The following is a 19,069-nucleotide window of genomic DNA, read 5'->3' as shown; positions in this document are numbered from 1 at the left end:
ATATATATGGCACCGGATGGAAGCTAAACAGAAGGTGTTCCTGAAGAGTACGATAATCAATGGCAGGATTTGAAGACTAACGGATTGCAACCCTGTCCTGATTGTTCATTAGCTCTCCAGTAGTATTTAACCTCTCGTCTGTCTGGGCGACAGTGGCGTCGGAATCATCATTCTACCAATGATGCTTCCTTAGTCAATCACCGCACTTCCTATTCGATGACTTTATCAGCTGACCATGTCTGCGCTCAAATCTTCCCAAATCTCATGGCGGATCTCTTTGTACTAACCCCAGCATGTTCTACGCGGCTAAATTTATTGTCAAACAAGGGGTAAGAAGCTCTGTGTGATCACGCTTTAGTAGTCATCGTTTAGTTATGCATTCAGAGTTTGAGTAAGGATTTGTCAATCCGATTACATGTATAGGACCTGGTATAAAGATTGGCTGTTACTTTAATGTCAGTTGTTTGAAGGATTTACGATTTGTCTCGTGTGATTCACACGTAACCGGAGTAAATATGCGTGTACACACACTGGCTTAATAGTAACAGGCAAACATCCGAGCGCTGGCATCTCTAATACCACGCGTTTTCATCTCTACAAACCCTAAACAATCTGGTACGTTTCCAGAAATCAATAAGGTGCACTTCGTACACTCAAGCACACTTGATGGCGGTCTCAAGCAGCTGTTATTTGCGGTGCCTATATATAGGCGTGTGACGTTTGCCGTGTCCTTGGCTGCTCACGCGGTTATGGTCAGACCAGTGAAGCGAACATTATAAAAGAATATGTAGCATCCACGCTGAGTTGGAATATATCTTGACTTGATGTAACATTGAAAGCTTGGTTAGTCAAGATGATCAAGCGTTCATTACCCACTCACTATCAGGACTGTAATTATTAATATAAATATGGAAGTTCTCGATCTTGTACTGGGGTGAACCGAGTTTTTTTTCAAGTTTTCACAGGCACCTGATTATTCATCACAGAGAACATCCTGCATCTGATTTTGGCATTGCGAACAATGTAAAAAAAGGACTCGTATTTATATCAGGATCAAACACTCAGTAAGCCAGGTAATCCCAGTAATTCCGTTTGACATAGCCCGACCGCCGAAAAGTTCACAAATGGCCGACAGTATCAACCCACAGTTGTGGCCTGTGGTCCAAACCGTACGTATTGTCGTCCACCCAAAATCCGTTCACTGAAGCGTGATTCGGGGGAGCACAGATACTTCCTCAAAATGTAATTCACATACCATGAGCATCTTAGTGAAATGGAGTACTCTTAGTTAACCTACCTAACTCTACTCAAATAAACACCTACTGCCTGGGATGGCCAGCACTGATGTCAGGTTGATTCATTCTAGCACCAGTTCTGAACGGCACACGACACGTACGGTGGTTGTGGACCAAACCTCTGATGCTGAAAAACCCTTGATTGTGAATATTACTTGCCGAAATTTACGCACTAGGTGTGATCGAATCAACGTTTCCGTATAGTTGAGAGTTTACGCTTGGTTCACCCTTGCTAGAGTCACTCGGCCCACGCGTGCACTAGGACAAACATCATATTTCCTGCGTGGCAATTTCTGTGTTGAATGCTCTAGCTTCTGGAGACTTAAAAATTCCTGATAAAGCAAGATTTAGACGATTAAGGACCGCCTCTAAACACTGAAAGTCCCTGAAATGTGGATAGTCTCATCATGTCGAGTTTGAGCGTCAGGTATGTCAACCAGGTTCCTGAGAGCTCTTTTAATTTCAAAACAAACGAATATGAAGTTCCTCTGGTTGCACACGGTACTGGGAGACATTTGCGGATCAGATTTCTCGCAGTCATCAGTTGGATCAAGCGATGTCTAGCACACAGATGGCACAGATTGCTTGTTTTTCGTGACACTTAAAGAAAGTCGGAAGAAACTATGGTACCCAACAGTGAGGAACTGAATTTCTCTCATTTTCCGCAGTGGTAGTCCCAGCTGCAAAAAAAGAGTCGACGGAATAATATCCCAACATTGTGGTGTCCTCTTGCGTGCTTTTTCATTAGCGGAATCCTGAATGGTCTCCTGAGCTGTTCCAATATCCGAGTAACTCGCGTTCATCCCCTACACAAAATCCTTTGAAATATGATGAGATTTATAAACGGCAGAAGGTGTCTTGAATTACCTCGGATAAATTCAAGTTGGAAAACGTGAAGTTTTTTAGAATCGGAAAACGGAGATTGAAATGAAAAAAATCGGTCACATATTTGGCGTGTGCTTATTCATTTTTAACTCGTTCCGACTGGCCGTGGTAATTAGCCGCTCAGCATTCAACCTGTTCATTTCAAATCGAAACCGGTCATAAATCTTTTAAATAACTACATAGGTTGACAGTGAAAAATCTGAATGGTCCAAAGTGTGTAATCGAGTGGAACAGTTGATCAAAAACGGGCGACCCCAATCTGGATGAGGGCACTGGGTCTTGCCTACTGTTGCAGACGTTTTATACACGATTACTCCGGTGTAATTGCCATGCCAAAATAAGAGTCTAAAAATGGTCCTAATGGAGCGGAAATATCGTTTTACGTGTCTGTATTTAGAGCTCACACATAATGCAAACTTGATAAATGTTTCTGTAAATCATTAAATCTGATAGAGGTGGTCTGAGGTAGAAAACAACGTACAAACGGACTTGGTTCGCCACCGGCTCAGTCGACGCTCTTTCAACTGGTCACAATCATCTGAAACGAGAAGGAAGGGAGCGATCTACAACGCGCATGACCTGTTAAAACGTCTGCAACTGACTAATTTGCTCCGCATTAGCTCTGTCCAGAATTTTTACACTTTAGAACTTCCATATAGTTCGGTAACTGCGAGTATCCAGCTCGACCCGTATCCATCAAACTTGAACAATACGCTGTCATTTTGATAAAATATGTGGACAGAGGTTGAACTGGCACCTAATTTCGCGTGCATCTGCATCATTGCGATTAAGTAGGACGTTGTAGGATGCTGAACATAGGTACGTGGCTGAGATATTTACCACTTTGGAGGTACATAAAGTTTCTATCACAGCTGTGCCTAGTTCGATACTTATTGGGAAGTAGTTTCAACGAAACCCGGTAATTGCCAAATTCTCTGAGCTTCGTTTCAATTAAACAACTTCTATTGGACAGTTATCAGTATCTCTCTCACCGTTCCCGATCTGGCTACAAAGGGTGATAATGAGTTCCAGGGCTTTTCATTGTGGATAATAGCTAGATGCAAGCTAAATGTTCTGATGTGAGTGGCAAACAAGAGTAAGATGAAAAAAACCTTCAAATTTACCTACTTTTTTTACTGGAATTCAAAGTGTCTTCAGGTGTATAATCTGGTGTCAGCTTGGCCATTATCATGGGGACAGCAGTGAAATTAGGGAAACGCTAGTCAAACTTAACACCGATAAAACCGATAGTAAATTCCAAAGATGTAAAGATTAACGTTGAAATTATTCATCCAGTGAATATCTTGGAGCAGGACTTACGGGTTCTTTTAGCAACTGTTGGATCTTGGTGAGTAAGGACTCCCAATCATTTTAGAAGTGACCTTGGCACTTACAGATACTGAGAAAACGTTGGGACTCAGAGGTGGGACGTTGGACACACTTGCTCTAAAGAGCCACTTCACGGATCGAACTGGAAGAGAGGCACTACTGTATACATCTGCAGATGCACGCAAACGTTGGCCTTGTGGTTGGCAATGAGAAAGAGTAGATGATGGCCCTGTGAAGCGTGAATTTCTAGCAATCAGTTGAAGATTTTTCCACAAAATTCAAGACTAATCCTCTTTATTTGTTATTACAAGAAATTCGTCCCACAGTATACAACGAACGGAAAGCCTAAAACTCATTTCCGCTGTCCATGTGACAGTTGGTACATGGCGGTATCTCATCGACATCGTTCCCAGAACACAAACCTCGGCAACTCATAATCATAACCAGTTATTAGGAGGTTTCTGGATGAAATATTTTCTAAAGTCAAGTGTATTGCTTGACGAGATTTCAGTCAATCGGATTTTATTTTCCTGCATAGTAGTTCATTCGGTCTATGATGAACATTGCCCACAAAGGGAAAAAAGGCCTAAAAGTGTCTGCAACGATGTATTGTTTTTTTCTATAAAACCCATAACTGCTGGGATCTCAGGCATAAATCTTCACACCTTTGCTTTTGCTTTGGAACCCGTACTCCCTAACACGTCACAGAAACTCTTCTAAGTATGTTTTATGTTGGTTTGGTTAGGCTTTGACAAGAACATTTGCATCCGTTCATGAGCTCAGTGGTTAAGTCATGATTCTACCGAACAGAATGGCCGGTATTTCAAAACCTACCCTGGTTTTGCAGTTATTGCCGTCTGGGCTTACGCAAAAAGGCCTTATTTAAGACTCTGCGCTCCATGATAGTCGTACGGCAACCATCCACGAGATGAGTGCCACAACCGGAAGACTCCCATCTATTTTTCGGCTGCATTCTCTCACTAGCCCTGATGTCTATTGTCTGATATAACATGACTAAGGTAATGGGATAGTATGCAACACCCGGTGTATACTAAGTGTTGACAGATTTCGACTGCTTTCGGTTTCTAGATATTGGGGTTATGCATCCCATGGATAATTTGACTGAGTCAACATGTCTTTTGTTACTCATCATAGACAATGGTGCCTGTAGCAGGACAAAAAAATCCCGTGTAGATATCACAGTGTTGAACGGAATCGCCTATCATCCTAACTGCAACAGTCCGTGCTGCTCCTGTATAGTGCTTTATCATTGTTAGCGTCCCAATACTTCTAAGCTGTCCAACTTAGTATATAACCGTCAAAATATTAATCATGCAACCATGCAATATTCTGAATCTGAGGATCACAGATTTTGCTCTAAAAAATCAAGAACCATCGGAATCTGGGTTTAGAACTACGGTTGTCACACCGTGACTTGAGAGCAACGGTACAAGTAGTGACATCTTAATCGATGCTTCTTAAGTTGTGTCGTACTAGATGTCTGAATTTATTATCTTTCTGCCGAAAAATCTCCATGACGTTATCGGCTTTGTGAGCACAGGATAAGCTAGTTTCTCAGTAAATTAGAGTCACAGTATTGTAAATGCTCGGTGTGGCTATAATTTCTACTTGGAACAGTCGATTTGAAGCTGAATATCAATTGTTTTTGAGTGCGCCCAGTATTCATGAGGTGCCGCTACATCAGATGTCAAACAGATGGCAGACGGTGGTATCACACTGCCTATGCGTTCTATACCGCAGGGCGGAAGCGAAAAACGGGACTGACCACGATAGCTATGATTTTAGAATTGCATGGTTCGTTGGCAATATATCGTTTGTAAGAATCATGGGGCACTCTTCCCCATACTGTCCCTCGCAAAAATAGGAAATTTCTGTGCACGATGGGCAATCCTACTTATTGGGTATCGTTCAAAGTTTCTACGGGTTGACACACTGCAGGGACTAAATACACACAAACGAACAGTGAGATCTGACATTCGTTACCGATAAATTTCTCGCAGCGTACCCATACATGATGCCTTAAGAAATTTCGTCCGATCACGTTCTGTGCGCCCGTCTTAACTTCCTGGAGAGTTACTAGTTTTGATACTCCGGTAAACTGCAGTTATTTTTGATGGAACATGACGTACCCGCGATTGCTAATGTTTGAATGATGTCGGCTGATTGGGCTATAATGAATGAGTTCTAGAACAGTCGCTCTCCTGTCGTGTACCAGTAACCTGAGCGAAGTCCGTTGCACTCGGCCATACATACCGACTCTACGTAGATATCAGACAGCCAGTGTACAGTGAGCCTTATTGGACATAAAAGGGTTACACTGATCGATTCAGCTGACTGTGAATTAGAATTCCCGTCGATTTTGGTGGATTTCACGCGGACAGCATTTCATTATAATTAGGGGTGCATATTCGAAATAGCCGGGTGTCATCCTTTTGTCTAGTACTTCACTTTTTCGATTGTTGCGCTAAGTCGACATCTCAAAACCGTACAAGTTGTGTATTTTTTAACGGTCCATAGTTAGATTAATCCGAATTCGTTCACTTTTGCAAATTCCTAAGCAGTGATCACTAATTGAGCTTTGTAAGCCGTCCGGGACCAGACAAAATATTTTGTCAGGACGTCTAAGAGCAGTTTGGACAGTAAAGAAGGGGGAGGCTTTGCGAACGTCCAGATATTCACTAAAAGCACTTGACTTAAAAACCGAATTTGTTTAATCCTAATCTAATGTCCCTGTCAAATCTCTTGAAACTATCGTTGCTAACCGTCCTCGATGCCTTGCGACATTACTAATCCTCAGTTGACTAAAATTTCCAGACACAACATCAATTTCATCGTTACCCATCCAGATGAAAACGTGGCTGAAAGTGGTGGAATAATGCGGACATAGGGATATACTGATCGCATGTTGTGACACCAGTGGCTGTTAATCAAAACGGAGAATTCCTTCAACTATTGCGATTGTTGAGACGGAACACGTTTCCGATCTTTGACATTACGATCGAGCTTGATCACCTTTAAGGTGGCTTAGCTGTATCCTCTGTAAGAAGTGTGCCTTACTCAATGAATGCAGGTGTTGTGCTAGTCAACATAAAATGTGAACCTTGATCACCTGATGCTCATGTGTGCAACAAACTTTTGTGCTTACGCTTTCATCCATTGGTCATGGTAAAACTCGACTACAGTGACTAACTCTCCACATTCAACATTTGGTCGATTCGGTTAAACTTCTGCTGGAACATTACGGTGAGGGAGTAGCATATATATGGAATGAAAGTGTTCAAGTATTGTGCACAGGCCTGATGGAGACAGCTACAGATGCAGTGTTTCCACAAAGTAGTATCACACGTTTCTTCCCGAATTCATGAATATACATAAACCACGTATCATGACGCTCTTTAAGCTATGGAGGGATTACGGCATTTTCTACACAAGTCATCCACCCGAATGACTGTTTCTGACCAATCCTTCCAGAGGTCACTGCTGCAGTGTAGTCGACTGGTTCTCACGATAGACTGCGTTTTGGTCAGTTCTTTTCACTGATACATCAACCGTTATTGTCCACAGGCGTGACTCTGAACATCTCACGCCAGATCATCTGCCTTTCGGATGGACGGTAACCAGAAAGGAGTGAGTGGGTTAGAACATATTTTCCTTCCTCCAAAGTGCGAGTAGGACTGAGAATTGAACAAATGTAGTTTCTGTACCGGGGCACTCTTATTTCCACTTTAACCTATGTTCACTACTGTCTGTTGAGTGGCCTTTTTGAAGCTTTCTCGAAGAGTTTGCACACCCACCGTTTATAAATGGCTTTCAAATCGACGACGAGAGCTGTACAACTTTCCATTAGTTCGTAGATGTTTTCTCTCAAGAGCATATGTCTATTTGAACAGGCCAAGTGCTGAGCCAGCGGGCGCTCGAGAAGTGCTGCGCTCACTTTGGTCTAACTTTTCACACTACTTACGGAATACGCGTTTTCACATGCTTTTTTGGTTTGCCTGTGTCGGTTTCAACACCATACTTAACTATGTTTCGCTGTAGTAAAATGACTCAGTTGCAGGCAGTTGTTCACCTTTTATTTCATTTTTTTCGAGTAATCCCCGTCATCCTTGTCCACTCGGCAGTGGATATTTGAAGCTCTCAATAGGTGGCGCCTGAAACGAGCACACCAGAGAATATGCTTTGAGTCACATTTGTCTCTTCTTGTTTATTCACCCCGATATTATCTACCGACAAATATAAACTATCGGTCAAGCCGATCATAATCCTTTTACAGTTTCATCCTCTCCTCTTATCACAAAAAGGCGAGCACATAATCAACGCTCGGAAAAAATACCAGCAACTTAAAAATATGGGACAAACAGGAGAAAAATCTGCCCGAACAAAACCCAATGAGAAGCACATAAAAACTACATGTCACATGAATGTCTGATAGAATTTTCAGCACAACAGTCGGAACTACAATTACACAAATCGCAGTGTTGTTTCAGAATGTTGGGTTTCAGACAATGCGAACTAGGTGAATTTCAGTACTAAATCATGTCCATTTCAGGTGACTTTCATGGCCACGTTGGGATTTTGGATTCGAACAACGATCTGAATACTTCCTTTTACTCGATATTGCATGTATCCATCTTTGTAGTTCATTACGGGTGGATCTTAATCATACTGTCAGATCGATGTGCGAGAATATTCAAACTGATCAAACATGTCGTGGTGAGAGTAGATTGTTGCGTCTGGTTCTACGTACCATTCGAAAGCCATGGTTGGATTTTCCAAGTCAGACCACCTCCCTACTCTGCTTTCCTCGAAAGCTGTCATGGTAGATTGACTTCCGGTTATGATGGAAATATGATTCTGCATTTTCATGTCATTTTGGTTCTGCTAGGAGCATTTTATGCGCAGCCTATCCAAGTGTGATTGAGCAACGGTCTTTGGAGAGGATTTGTTCGTTAAATAAATTACTTTGGCCACAACGTAAGTTAGAATTATTGGTTGAAATTATTTCAGCCGAATTGTAGCTTCGCGTTGCCACACTGGCGATTCCTTGCCCAACAATCATTAACTTTGATTTTGCAGCTAATAATAACAGAGGTAATAATCAGCGGTACCCCCTTCAAGAAATGTCTAGCTATGTTGTCTGCAATTTATCCAACCAAACTTTCGTCTGGTTGGATAAAGCTACATAAAAACGCTTTGATAATTGTCATTCATGGTTATCTTTGCACCCCCCCCCAGCAACACCACCAGTCATTTAGTTTTTTCTAGCTTCTGAGGGAAATAAAAGGTAAACAGAACCTTACTACCTCTTCATTAGACACAGTCTGAAGAGCACCGCATTATTCCTTCATGATTTTTAACGACTCAGACGAAAACAAACAAACCCGACCACATCAAATAATCGTAGTATCAGAAAATTTGTTTCAGAAAAGTATATCGAAATGATAGATATGGAAACCCGAGGAAAGACCACACCCGGGGAAAGCCTAACTATCTCCTTTCTCTGAGCTATTTATTTGTGATCACTCCATTGGGATACTTGTTCTCGTACACACAGTTTGGACATGAAAATATTTCTCGCGTTTTCCATGGGAAAAACGCACAGATTTTAGAGGACTATTCGTGTTGTAAAATTTCGCTAAGCGACTTGTTCATTGCACTGTTTTTCTTCATCTTTGAGAGGAAAGCAGGTTACAATGTGATCTTTCGAACATAGCGAGTTGTACTAGGCTGGTCGTTTATCGCTTGCATGACAACACGAATATCAGGATATTTGAAAGTTTAAACAAAATTTCGAGTTTTGTTGGACACTGTTAAGTTTGACTGAATTGTGCTTACAATCCCCCTGTAGCAAAAAGCCGGAAGTACTTGGAAAATTCAAACGTGAAAAACGGCGATCATCGGCTAGTATCAGAGTGAACTTGAACGATAATTGCAAGTGCAATTACACTAAATTAGAGCCGTTCGGTCTCGGTGTTTTTGTTATCGCCTAAACACGTGCAATCTTCTATAAATGACATTGTTTGAAAAATGCCTAATGTTCGCTTTGGACATGCATACGTCTCGTAGTCTTGCTTCCTACTTACACAAACTTATGTTCTGTTCAATAAGACCAGATTAATAGGATTTGCGCTTAACTCGCCAAAATCAATAAAGGCTGAATTTTGTTTTGGTTTGAACATACTGTGTTTTTAATTCTAGAGTGTTCCAAGTGACATTGTTGCCTCTAAAGAAATGCCAGAAGGGACTATTTTAGGAGAAGGCGCAGTCTTCGGGCTCTGTAAATAATTTTTATTGCGCTACATGGAAGCCTTCCAGCATAAATGCTTTGAAGCGGAGAACGGAGTTATAGACTGTAGTTGGAGATATTTCTTGGTGTGACTGCATATTGCTGGTTGTATACAAGCTAAATGCCGAGTTTTCACATCATTTACGCGATGTTACCAACGCAGCTATGCGTATAATAACTTTCAGAATGCGCTCATCACGTTGGAATACCGGTCCAACCTTTACAATCACCTCGAAGCTTCGATCGGACTATGATAAACGATGGGAGAATTTAGGAATACGAGAGCTCACCCATGTGTTCAAATGTGTCAAACCCATGGTTCTTGGTTTGTTTTTTTGTTCGATCTAATGTACTATCATACGTATTAGACGCTATTCAGTTCTATGGAAAAGGCAAACCCATCGCATAAGAGAGAGGGGAAAAGGCTGGCCTATACTTAACATTTCAAATACCTATAAGACCACCATACAACATGTTCTCGAATTTGGGGATCTGTGTCCCTAAACGGTGCGTGAGCTATGTCTTATCCCGTTGAATTCAGACAGTGAATGTTAAAATATCTATCAAGCGGGATTTTCAATGTTCTGTGACGATTTCGGCCATGTTGAAAGCGTTATGGGTCGTAACCCTTTGTCAACATTGAGAAAGAAACCAAAATGCATACCAAAGGTATGACTCAAACGGAGAACACAGGACTCTGAAACCTTTGCAATTGTTTGCGCCTTCCTTCTTCAGAAGCCCTCGAGAATATAACAAATACGACTAATGACAACTGTGCGTGCAAAAGTGATAATTTGCTTCTGTGTTGCTCATTATTCCCCATGATTGTTGAAAAAAGTGCAAAACGCATGGGACAAAAAAGCGTCTTCTAGAAAAGATTGCTAGGTAGGTTTTGTTCACTTGCGCCTCCGATGTCCCCTGGGGGTAAGAGTGTTCAAGTACAAAAGAACGACAAGTCAAGTTTGGCAAACGGTCGATAAATTCATTGACGATTTCTGAACAAAACATCTTCAGGCCAAGTTACCAAAATGGTTACTCAAATAAGGGATATGAGGAACAATGCTGCCCAATATTACGGCGTTCACGACAAAAAACTTTAGCAGGTGGCTTAATGCGCAGGTGTACCTCAGATAGCTAGTCCAGCTCTATCAAGCGTCATACCCAGACTATTAATAGTTGTCATATGAAAAAAACAACACGACCAATGGAGGCGGAAATGAAAGCAGAAAAATCTGTCCTAAGATATCCAGTTGTCAGCGACCTACAACATAATTTGCTGACTGGTTGGGGGAAGTAACGTATATGCTAGATTGTCCCATAGGATGTGTTCGCTTATACGAGAGGCATCGGTTCCCGGGATTGATTTTCTAATGGAGCAAGAACGTTGTAGTCACAAAATCCGCCAATGGCGCAGATGATTTCGCCCATTCTTCCCAACATTATACAGAAATTTTATATCCTAGAAGGGCAACCATTTTAGCAACTGTAATTTAATTGCAATATGTTTTCGGTTCACCCCTTTGAGTTGCTTGCTAATCGTTTCATTGTAAATTTTCGGATATGGACCCATTTTCCTCTATAAAAAACACCAGACTAGGCGATTTCAGTATTGTCTCTTTGTACGCAGTCGCCCGATGTGCGTAGTATTTTGGCGCCTGTTCGAATCGGGCATCGGGCCAGGACGTTTAGTTTTCCGTAAATTGCGTAGACCGAACACACCGAGTACGGCGGTATTCAGCTCAAATGGGAAACTGGTAACAAAATATGGTATGGACACATGCATGGATTGCTGCACAGGGATCATACAGATGCCGTCAGTTACAGGGGGGAAGTAACCGACGAGAGTATACATACATGCACCAGGAAAGCAAACAAACGATGATCCATGGTCCTACCACCAAGATCCTGCATCATGTTATGGTTTCATACTACTGTTAAGTAGTTTGGTAATGTTGGGGCGATTATTCAAATATGCACGTAAGACAGTCTGATGGTCCTGTGAGTAGCAGAAACTGGTGGCAAGTCCAATACCCAATCGGACGAGTGAACACAAGGCTGCAGTAAAAGCTACTACCCTGGTGACAATTTCATTCACATTTAAAGTGCTTTATTAACTGATTGTCAACAAACGGAGGATCAGATAGTTGCTTTCTCATTACAGCGTGACAGCAGGAGACTGTTGTTCGATTAAGGTTTCGAACCTCGCCTCTGCAGCTTGGTTCCACATAGGCCATTGGTGTTCTCAAGCACCTCAAATAACGTATGTTATTGAGACACCAATGCTGCCTTCACAATATTGTGGGCTGTATATCAACTTAACCATAGACCTTTGGTTACATATTTATTCACTAGGGAATAATTGCGGCATTTTACGCATTCTCCTCACAGCTGTTATTCTGACACCATTCTATTTTGTCCAAACATCATCCATTCTATTTTGTCCAAACAACATCCATTGGTTTCCTTTCAGAACGAACAAATTGCTGCCATTCTGATTGCTGTTACACTGTTGGCCATATTGACAATCTGCATTGTCATACTCATTATAAGGACAATGAGAAACCGTCCGACCCCACACTATACCGTGAGTATTTTGAGAGTTTGTTTCCGTATTAATGCTCTGGTTTCTAAGTGATTTGACCAACCAGTGTACAAGGTGTTAGTTAATGGTGTCTAGCGGGATAGAACAACTGGCTTTTGTTTTCATCTTTCGACACGTGGAGCGTTGTAGGCAGTCCTCAAATCGAGCGAATTATATAAAAACCGTATCTCCGTTTTTATGTACACAGTTGCACAGAAGCCATGACATGTGTGGGTAATGGTTCAAGTTTAATATGGCTTCTTGCTCACTTATCGGTAAGACTGGGAGAACTATCAGTCTCTCGGGTTTTGTGCTTTGCCCAGGAAGAAAGGTTTACTAAGAATATAAAAAGCCTTGTCTCCATTGTCTTTGTTTACCGGAGCTGAAAATTTACCCATGTTGTAGCATCCATATCAGAGGTTGAACCAATCTGTTTAGTTCCTTAGGTCAAAACTTAGCGGGAGGGGACTTGGTAGTGGAGTTTGGGTATATGAATAACAGACAATTTTAGAGGCTTTCAAACTTGCGCCAAAAATGTGGCTAAGTGTCTAAAAGTCTTATTTATGGTGAACTGTGCTCTAAATGTAACGAAAAACACCGTTTAGATGTACGGTTTGCACAAAATATGAGGCAAATGCTCTTGTTACCAACTTACTGGTAACACCTCCCACACGAAATTATTTTTGTTCGATTTTCACAGTGTTGTACCGCAACAACTTTTATAGAGCTAACTCAACGGTTTTTATGAGTATGGCCTCAACAAAAAGTCCTTTTGAGCAAATGTACCACTCTTTAGGAAATTTATCCTCCTATCGTGGTATCAGTATTCCAACTTGTCCAGCAGATTCGAGTCTAGCTGCTTTTGAAGTTTGTCAATATTGCCCATCCTTAATCGACGAACTCCAGTTGTATGACTTTATGCAAGAACTTCACCAGCGCATACGTCGGTTATCTGGATTATTTCATCTGATGGTGTGACGTGCATACTTTGTCGAATATACTGGGTTGATTCAGTCTCCCCTTTCAAAAGTTTCTTGTCAACTAGCACCATGGACAGTATACGCTTGCTGGACCACTTATGTCATAAATTAAGAACAACACAGATGCTCATGAATATACGGCCACAACTTCTTATTTCGCCCATGATTCAAAAGTCTTCATGGTGTTTTATTCACACCTCATTAACTCTCATTCCCTGGCGGCATTTTTTAATTGATCAATGTTCACTTTCCTCTGCCCATCCTCTGCCGATAAACGCTCGTTTTCCCGGCACCAATGACATTGGAACCTTTGCGATACACAGGAAGGTGTTCAAACCGTTCATCCTTTCCGTCTTTCATGGTCACCCAGGATCCCTGTAGCTCGTGCATTGGTGTTTTTGTATAGAAGATACAGTATTGCTAAGCCATAATGTTTTCGTTCACAATCAGTTAAAACGAAAAAAACGAGTAAAAATGTAAACATTTTAAGCATACACGTTTATCTAGCTAGCCATTGTACCGGTGGAAGCCAACAAACTGCACAAAACTAGTAATACACATACTTTTCTTACTTCCGGATACTACTAAACTTCACGAGGTATTGGCCTCCCTCTCTGGCGCTTTCGTTATAGATCTTTCACAAACTGCGATCACTCTGTCCGAGCTTTGATACCACCTCCAAATGCTGTTACATAATGTTTGTCTTAACCAACGAAAAATACTGCCTAAAGTTGCGTAACTCCCTACGGGACCATTAGTATAGCACCCATCGTAAACTGTGAGTGACAAACACACCTACATCTGTTCTATCGTTCTACCATTTCCGAGGAAATGGGGATACGTCTAGTGGATGAACTTACACAACCACTCCGCCAAGATGTGAAAGCAGGAATTTTCAACCTGGTGGAGTATGGGAAAATTGCAACGATTCAGAAGTATGATATGTTGGCTGACGAAAGTAATCCAAACAGCGGCGTATTTCTTTTAAGGCTACCTATTAATTACCCCATGTTGTATAAACCATGCTAGTGTGTTGCTCATAGATTCAGTTTGTTTCCGATACTGAGCAGAAGGCGGCCAGTCCATGTGAATCCTGTAAACCTAGTTTTGTAGTTATCTAAGTCTGGTTTGTTTGTGATTTGGACTGCTATTTGGTATTTGAAAGACAATAGATGGTGCTTTTGCAGTGATGTAAAACTGTAGCCTAATGACTTGTTCGCACAGTGGTGCAACAACTTCATTGAAAGGATCATTTTCTGGCACAGGTGCCTATGACGGTACATTGCGTTTCTACTTTGCATTCCACGTGGACGAACTACTTTCTGCACAGTGTTGTTTTTGCACACTGGAGAGTTATTTTCCCCTCCTAAAATTTCGACCAAAGTTCATGCTTCTATAAATCTGAAAAAGTGAAACGATCAATAAATTGGTCACCAGGCACCGCTCAATGAATAAGCCTTGATCGTTTGTAGACTAACATGGGCATTCGTCCGTTCACAACTACTCACTGGACGGCGCCAGGTCGTTGAAATGTTCTACACTGAGTAAGTCAGTTCCTTTTCAAAACCGACCAGAATAGTGACTACAGTGTGGCGCCTGTGAAATAACTCTCCCTTAGGTAGAATTGTAATAATCCGCAGTATACCTGAACAAATTAAAGGGTCATCAGGGCGCTGTTATTCACAACTCGCACTGACGAAACTAAGCATACGTCTTTTGGCACATGTGTGCACATTTTCTCGGTCAATAACGACACAGTTGTATGTGAAACAGTGAGACAAACAGTTCAACTTCGGCTGCACGTACACCACAGCTTAAATGATGTAGTAAGGTCTCGCAGTCTCCGTGGGCTTGTTTGGCAATACCCACTCAAAGTTCTTTAGTAGGAGACTCAGAATCATCCACGGATACCCATCCTAGTTGATTTGGATGCAGTAATGCTGTCAGTTTCTATGTCACATACATTATATCGAGTCCTACCAATTGATTTCATTTGTATAGAAAATCTCGATGATTCATTTCCGCATTGATTTGGCGTTATATGCGTTGGAGATGTAAGTCCAATTATTTATTGACACGCCAGGTGAGCAGATTTCATGCACCGACGAATACGGAAGACACAATGCCGGAATTAAACGGTATTGCAAAACTTTCACGCATAGCATCACGGGGAGCATTGCGACATTACCTCTTAAAGTTGTTTACTCCATGGTTGACAGATTTTGCCGCACTATTAAGAGCGAGCACGAAATTCTTGAATAGACTATTCGATTGTGGATTTCCCGACGCCAAAAGTATATTATGACATCCAACACTTTCAACCTCTCCTTTACTTTCGCCGCGACCGAAAAAGTTCCATTACCAGCAGCCAGTACATGCAGCATATCATATCGTCTAAGCAGTTTTTTTAATGTTCGAATTATGAGGAGTGAGTCCGTAGTCTTAGTGAATTGCTCCTCTGGCCACCGAGGATAAGAATCAATGGGAAACAAAGCCCAGTGTCCATTCAAAAGTGGTTCTTGGCAGAGAGTATAAATACTCTGCCACGCCTCACTGGACATTGATCACGTAGTTTACTTTGAAACTTGGGCATGCTACCTAATCAAGCATTGTGCACGGCCTTAGGTATGTGGCACAATACCGTCATCAATTCTTGGCTGCCAAAAAGTGGGGCGGGCTAACAACCTCATTTTTTCAGCGCTTACGTGATCAGGGTTCATATCATCAAAACAACCGGCTTACATAATGGGGGTTGCTCAGACGTAATGAAGTGTCGGTTGCGACTGCTAAATTCTCTCCAAGAATAAAGGTCTTGGTGACATCTCGCAATAGATCTGAACTTATTTGATGAATACTCACAGAAGGGGATTAAACAAGCGTGCAGTTGAATGGGCAACGTTCCTTGGAGTATCCACGTTGAGAACATCTCTGTCAGATCAATGCTGGATATCATAATCCTAAGAAGCTAGGGATAAGTAGCGGGGTTGAGGCAGTGCTTCTGGGGGCTCAACGTGAACTTTCCTGTTCAGGTGTGGTCACGCTGAATGTCAATGATGCAGGCGTAATAAGGAAGTACTGAGGATGGCCTAAATAATGCTTTAAAAACCTGATTGTTAAAGTCGAGTGTGGAACGAAGCGCCTGCCCCTAAATGCTGTACCACTTAAAAATTCCAGATGATAGAACTATGGACTGCACAGTTGTGGAACTTTGAGCAGTACCGCAGAAAAATGACTGATTATCTTCCAACCAACATGATATGCATGGTCCTAACCCCGACAAAGAGAGAGAGATAGAGCAATCTGATACCGCCATGTTTAAGAAATCATTCAAGACATTTATTGGGTGTGTTCTTTCGACCGGTGCTAACATTAAAGCCACAATAGCTAATCCAAGTTCTTCGAAGCTTCTTCTCATGGAGGTCCTCAGCTTTTGCATAAACAATCATATTATCTTGATACATTCCACCCCATCCAAAATCTTTGATGATGGAATTAGTGAACTACTGAAAAGTGTCTAGTAAAATTCTCAGAACGAGGGGCAAACATGTGTACATAAACAGGTCAAAATGAGTATCGCTAGTGGTAAGCACACAGGAGTTATCATTTTGGATATTTGTAGGTATGCATCTTCCATGTCGATACGAGGTAGAAGAAACCTAGACTACCGAAAGCTGGCTGTTTAATAGTACGTATCCAATATTTTAGCTTGATATTCCTGGTGATCTTGTTGTCGCCACAGGTTCCAGAACTTTCACCGTCAGAGTTCAAGGGGGTCACAGTAGGCCTAGTTCGTTTCGAAGAACCGATGGGTTCTTTGACACTGGCACTGGATTACGTGATCCATCAGATAGAACATGCCATTTAACAAAACATGGCTTCACGTGAGGAATTTCCATAACACGAGAAGTTCTGAAACCATTCACAGTCAAGTTTGTTGATGATACATTTAGTCAACACAATAGGGATATGGAAATATTAATGTAGCGAAATGCACTCATTTGCACACCAACTTGGTTTAATGGGATGCTCAACTAAATCTCTTGTTCTGTTCTTCAAATGAACTTGCTGCACCAGGCCACCACATTATCCAGTTGGCACGATACACAGTACCGCAATACATTGTACAGATCTAACATACTAGTTACAAGTTTGCTAAAAACTCTTCGGAATCCGACGACCGGTTTACCTCTCCCTGGGACTTAGTGAATAACAGCATTCTTCGGGTTTCTGTCAACCTTATGTTTCATTTGAATCCAAATTGCACGAAATGATAAACGAGAGACTCAGTTGGGTCTCTGTGAAAACCAAATCAGTGTGGTTGGGGGGAGAGACGTGAACTGCACCTACCTGATGAGCATCAAGAAGTGCAAAACCGGTCACAGGGTGTCGAGAAGTTCTCAGCAACCTTATGAATAGTGTGTGAAGTCGATATGAAGTATTAATATTTTCCTAGAGAAAAAAACTAGAATGGAAAATCTCTTCTGACTTGTCAACAAAGAGACTGTGCACTGACAGCTAATGGGTACGGTGTGACCCTCAACAACAATTTCAGCTGTGCAATAACAAGAATGGAAGACTCGACACTTTCAGAATCCACAGTGAGTTTATGATGAACTTACGCCCATCGACAAGGTGACCAAGGAGAAACTCCTAAATGTTCCGCTAATCTCTTCATCGATTTGATAAAAGTATTCTTGTTCCCCTGTTTGAAAATTTTCCGGTTGAAAATAAGCGAACGGTGTATGTTTGATGTCGTCGTAGTTCTGCTCCATTGGCTTTGTCCGAGAGGAGGGATGTTTTTTGAACGAATTGGCATCCTTCCTCACAACACAAAAGATAGCTTTCCTTTCAAGCATTGAATTGTGAGCGATACATTCAAAGCCTTCATGTTGGTCCTCAACATCTGATGAGAGTCCTTTTAAATCCATATTTTCAAAATCACAAGATTGTATGTAGCCCCAAGACTCCAAACCGTGATATTCAAAGTTATGTATAGATGATTTCATTCAGTAATAACAAGCCTGCTGTTATTCTGAGGTCGTAATGATGTACACAGCCACACATATGTTTGTACACATGCATATGTGTGAACTGCTCCAGTTATACACAAAATACAAGGTAAACGGTTCAGTCGCAGTCACCAAGAAAATGTTGAATTTATTGCTGAATGTCTAACCCAAATCTAACGTTCCTTTTCCACACACTTGTACCCTTGTCCATGATCTTGCACCTTGTCCTCGCGTTATAATCACAGTCATTGAGCGTATTTTGAAAAAGTGACGTACGTGTCCCGTCGAAATGAATTTTCATGTAGTGGCGCCGTGATTTTGTAGTTCAATGCAGTTTCATCCGTCTCGAACCGAACAAAAAAGAAAGCCAGGGCGTTTTTACGGTCCGAATAAATGTGTGCCAACAAGCACTATCAACTGCACCTGTTTATGCAAAGCACTGCGCAATAAGTGAAGCGAATTACGATGGTTTGAAAGTGTGTGCCTAGCCTCGGAGCGCAAGATATCTTCGGAAAATCTCATTATTTTGTCGCAAGTGTTTTATGGATGACCAGGTTCTGTCCGCGCCTAGATCTCGGGCTTCGGTAAAGGGCAAATTTGAGTGAAAACAAGCCGTACCACGCCCTTCAGCGCAAATCTAGTGTTAACGAGTATCTCTCAAAGGAATTCACGTACAGCTTTAT

At 41.7% G+C, this 19,069-nt stretch overlaps 2 protein-coding genes across 2 annotated transcripts in view; one reads left to right on the top strand and one right to left on the bottom strand.

Moving 5' to 3' along the window:
• T265_05822 (hypothetical protein) overlaps positions 1-18,383 on the bottom strand; it is a gene marked incomplete at both ends in the record, with an annotated part of 66,829 nt that extends 48,446 nt beyond the window's left edge. Inside the window, 3 exons of the mRNA XM_009170929.1 lie at positions 9,962-10,064; positions 17,725-17,826; positions 17,997-18,383. Of these exons, the coding sequence (XP_009169193.1) occupies positions 9,962-10,064; positions 17,725-17,826; positions 17,997-18,383 (592 nt within the window). The remainder of the gene's footprint in view (positions 1-9,961; positions 10,065-17,724; positions 17,827-17,996) is intronic.
• The window catches only part of T265_05821 (hypothetical protein), a gene marked incomplete at both ends in the record, with an annotated part of 48,320 nt that overhangs the window by 16,124 nt on the left and 13,127 nt on the right, over positions 1-19,069 (top strand). The window contains one exon of the mRNA XM_009170928.1: positions 12,287-12,400. Coding sequence (XP_009169192.1) covers positions 12,287-12,400 — 114 coding nt within the window. The remainder of the gene's footprint in view (positions 1-12,286; positions 12,401-19,069) is intronic.

Source organism: Opisthorchis viverrini (assembly GCF_000715545.1).
Source record: "Opisthorchis viverrini unplaced genomic scaffold opera_v5_112, whole genome shotgun sequence".
In the NCBI taxonomy this organism is placed as follows: Eukaryota; Metazoa; Platyhelminthes; class Trematoda; order Opisthorchiida; family Opisthorchiidae; genus Opisthorchis; species Opisthorchis viverrini.
The sequence above is the reverse complement of the archived record's forward strand: the minus strand, read 5'-3'. Positions and strand labels throughout refer to the sequence as shown.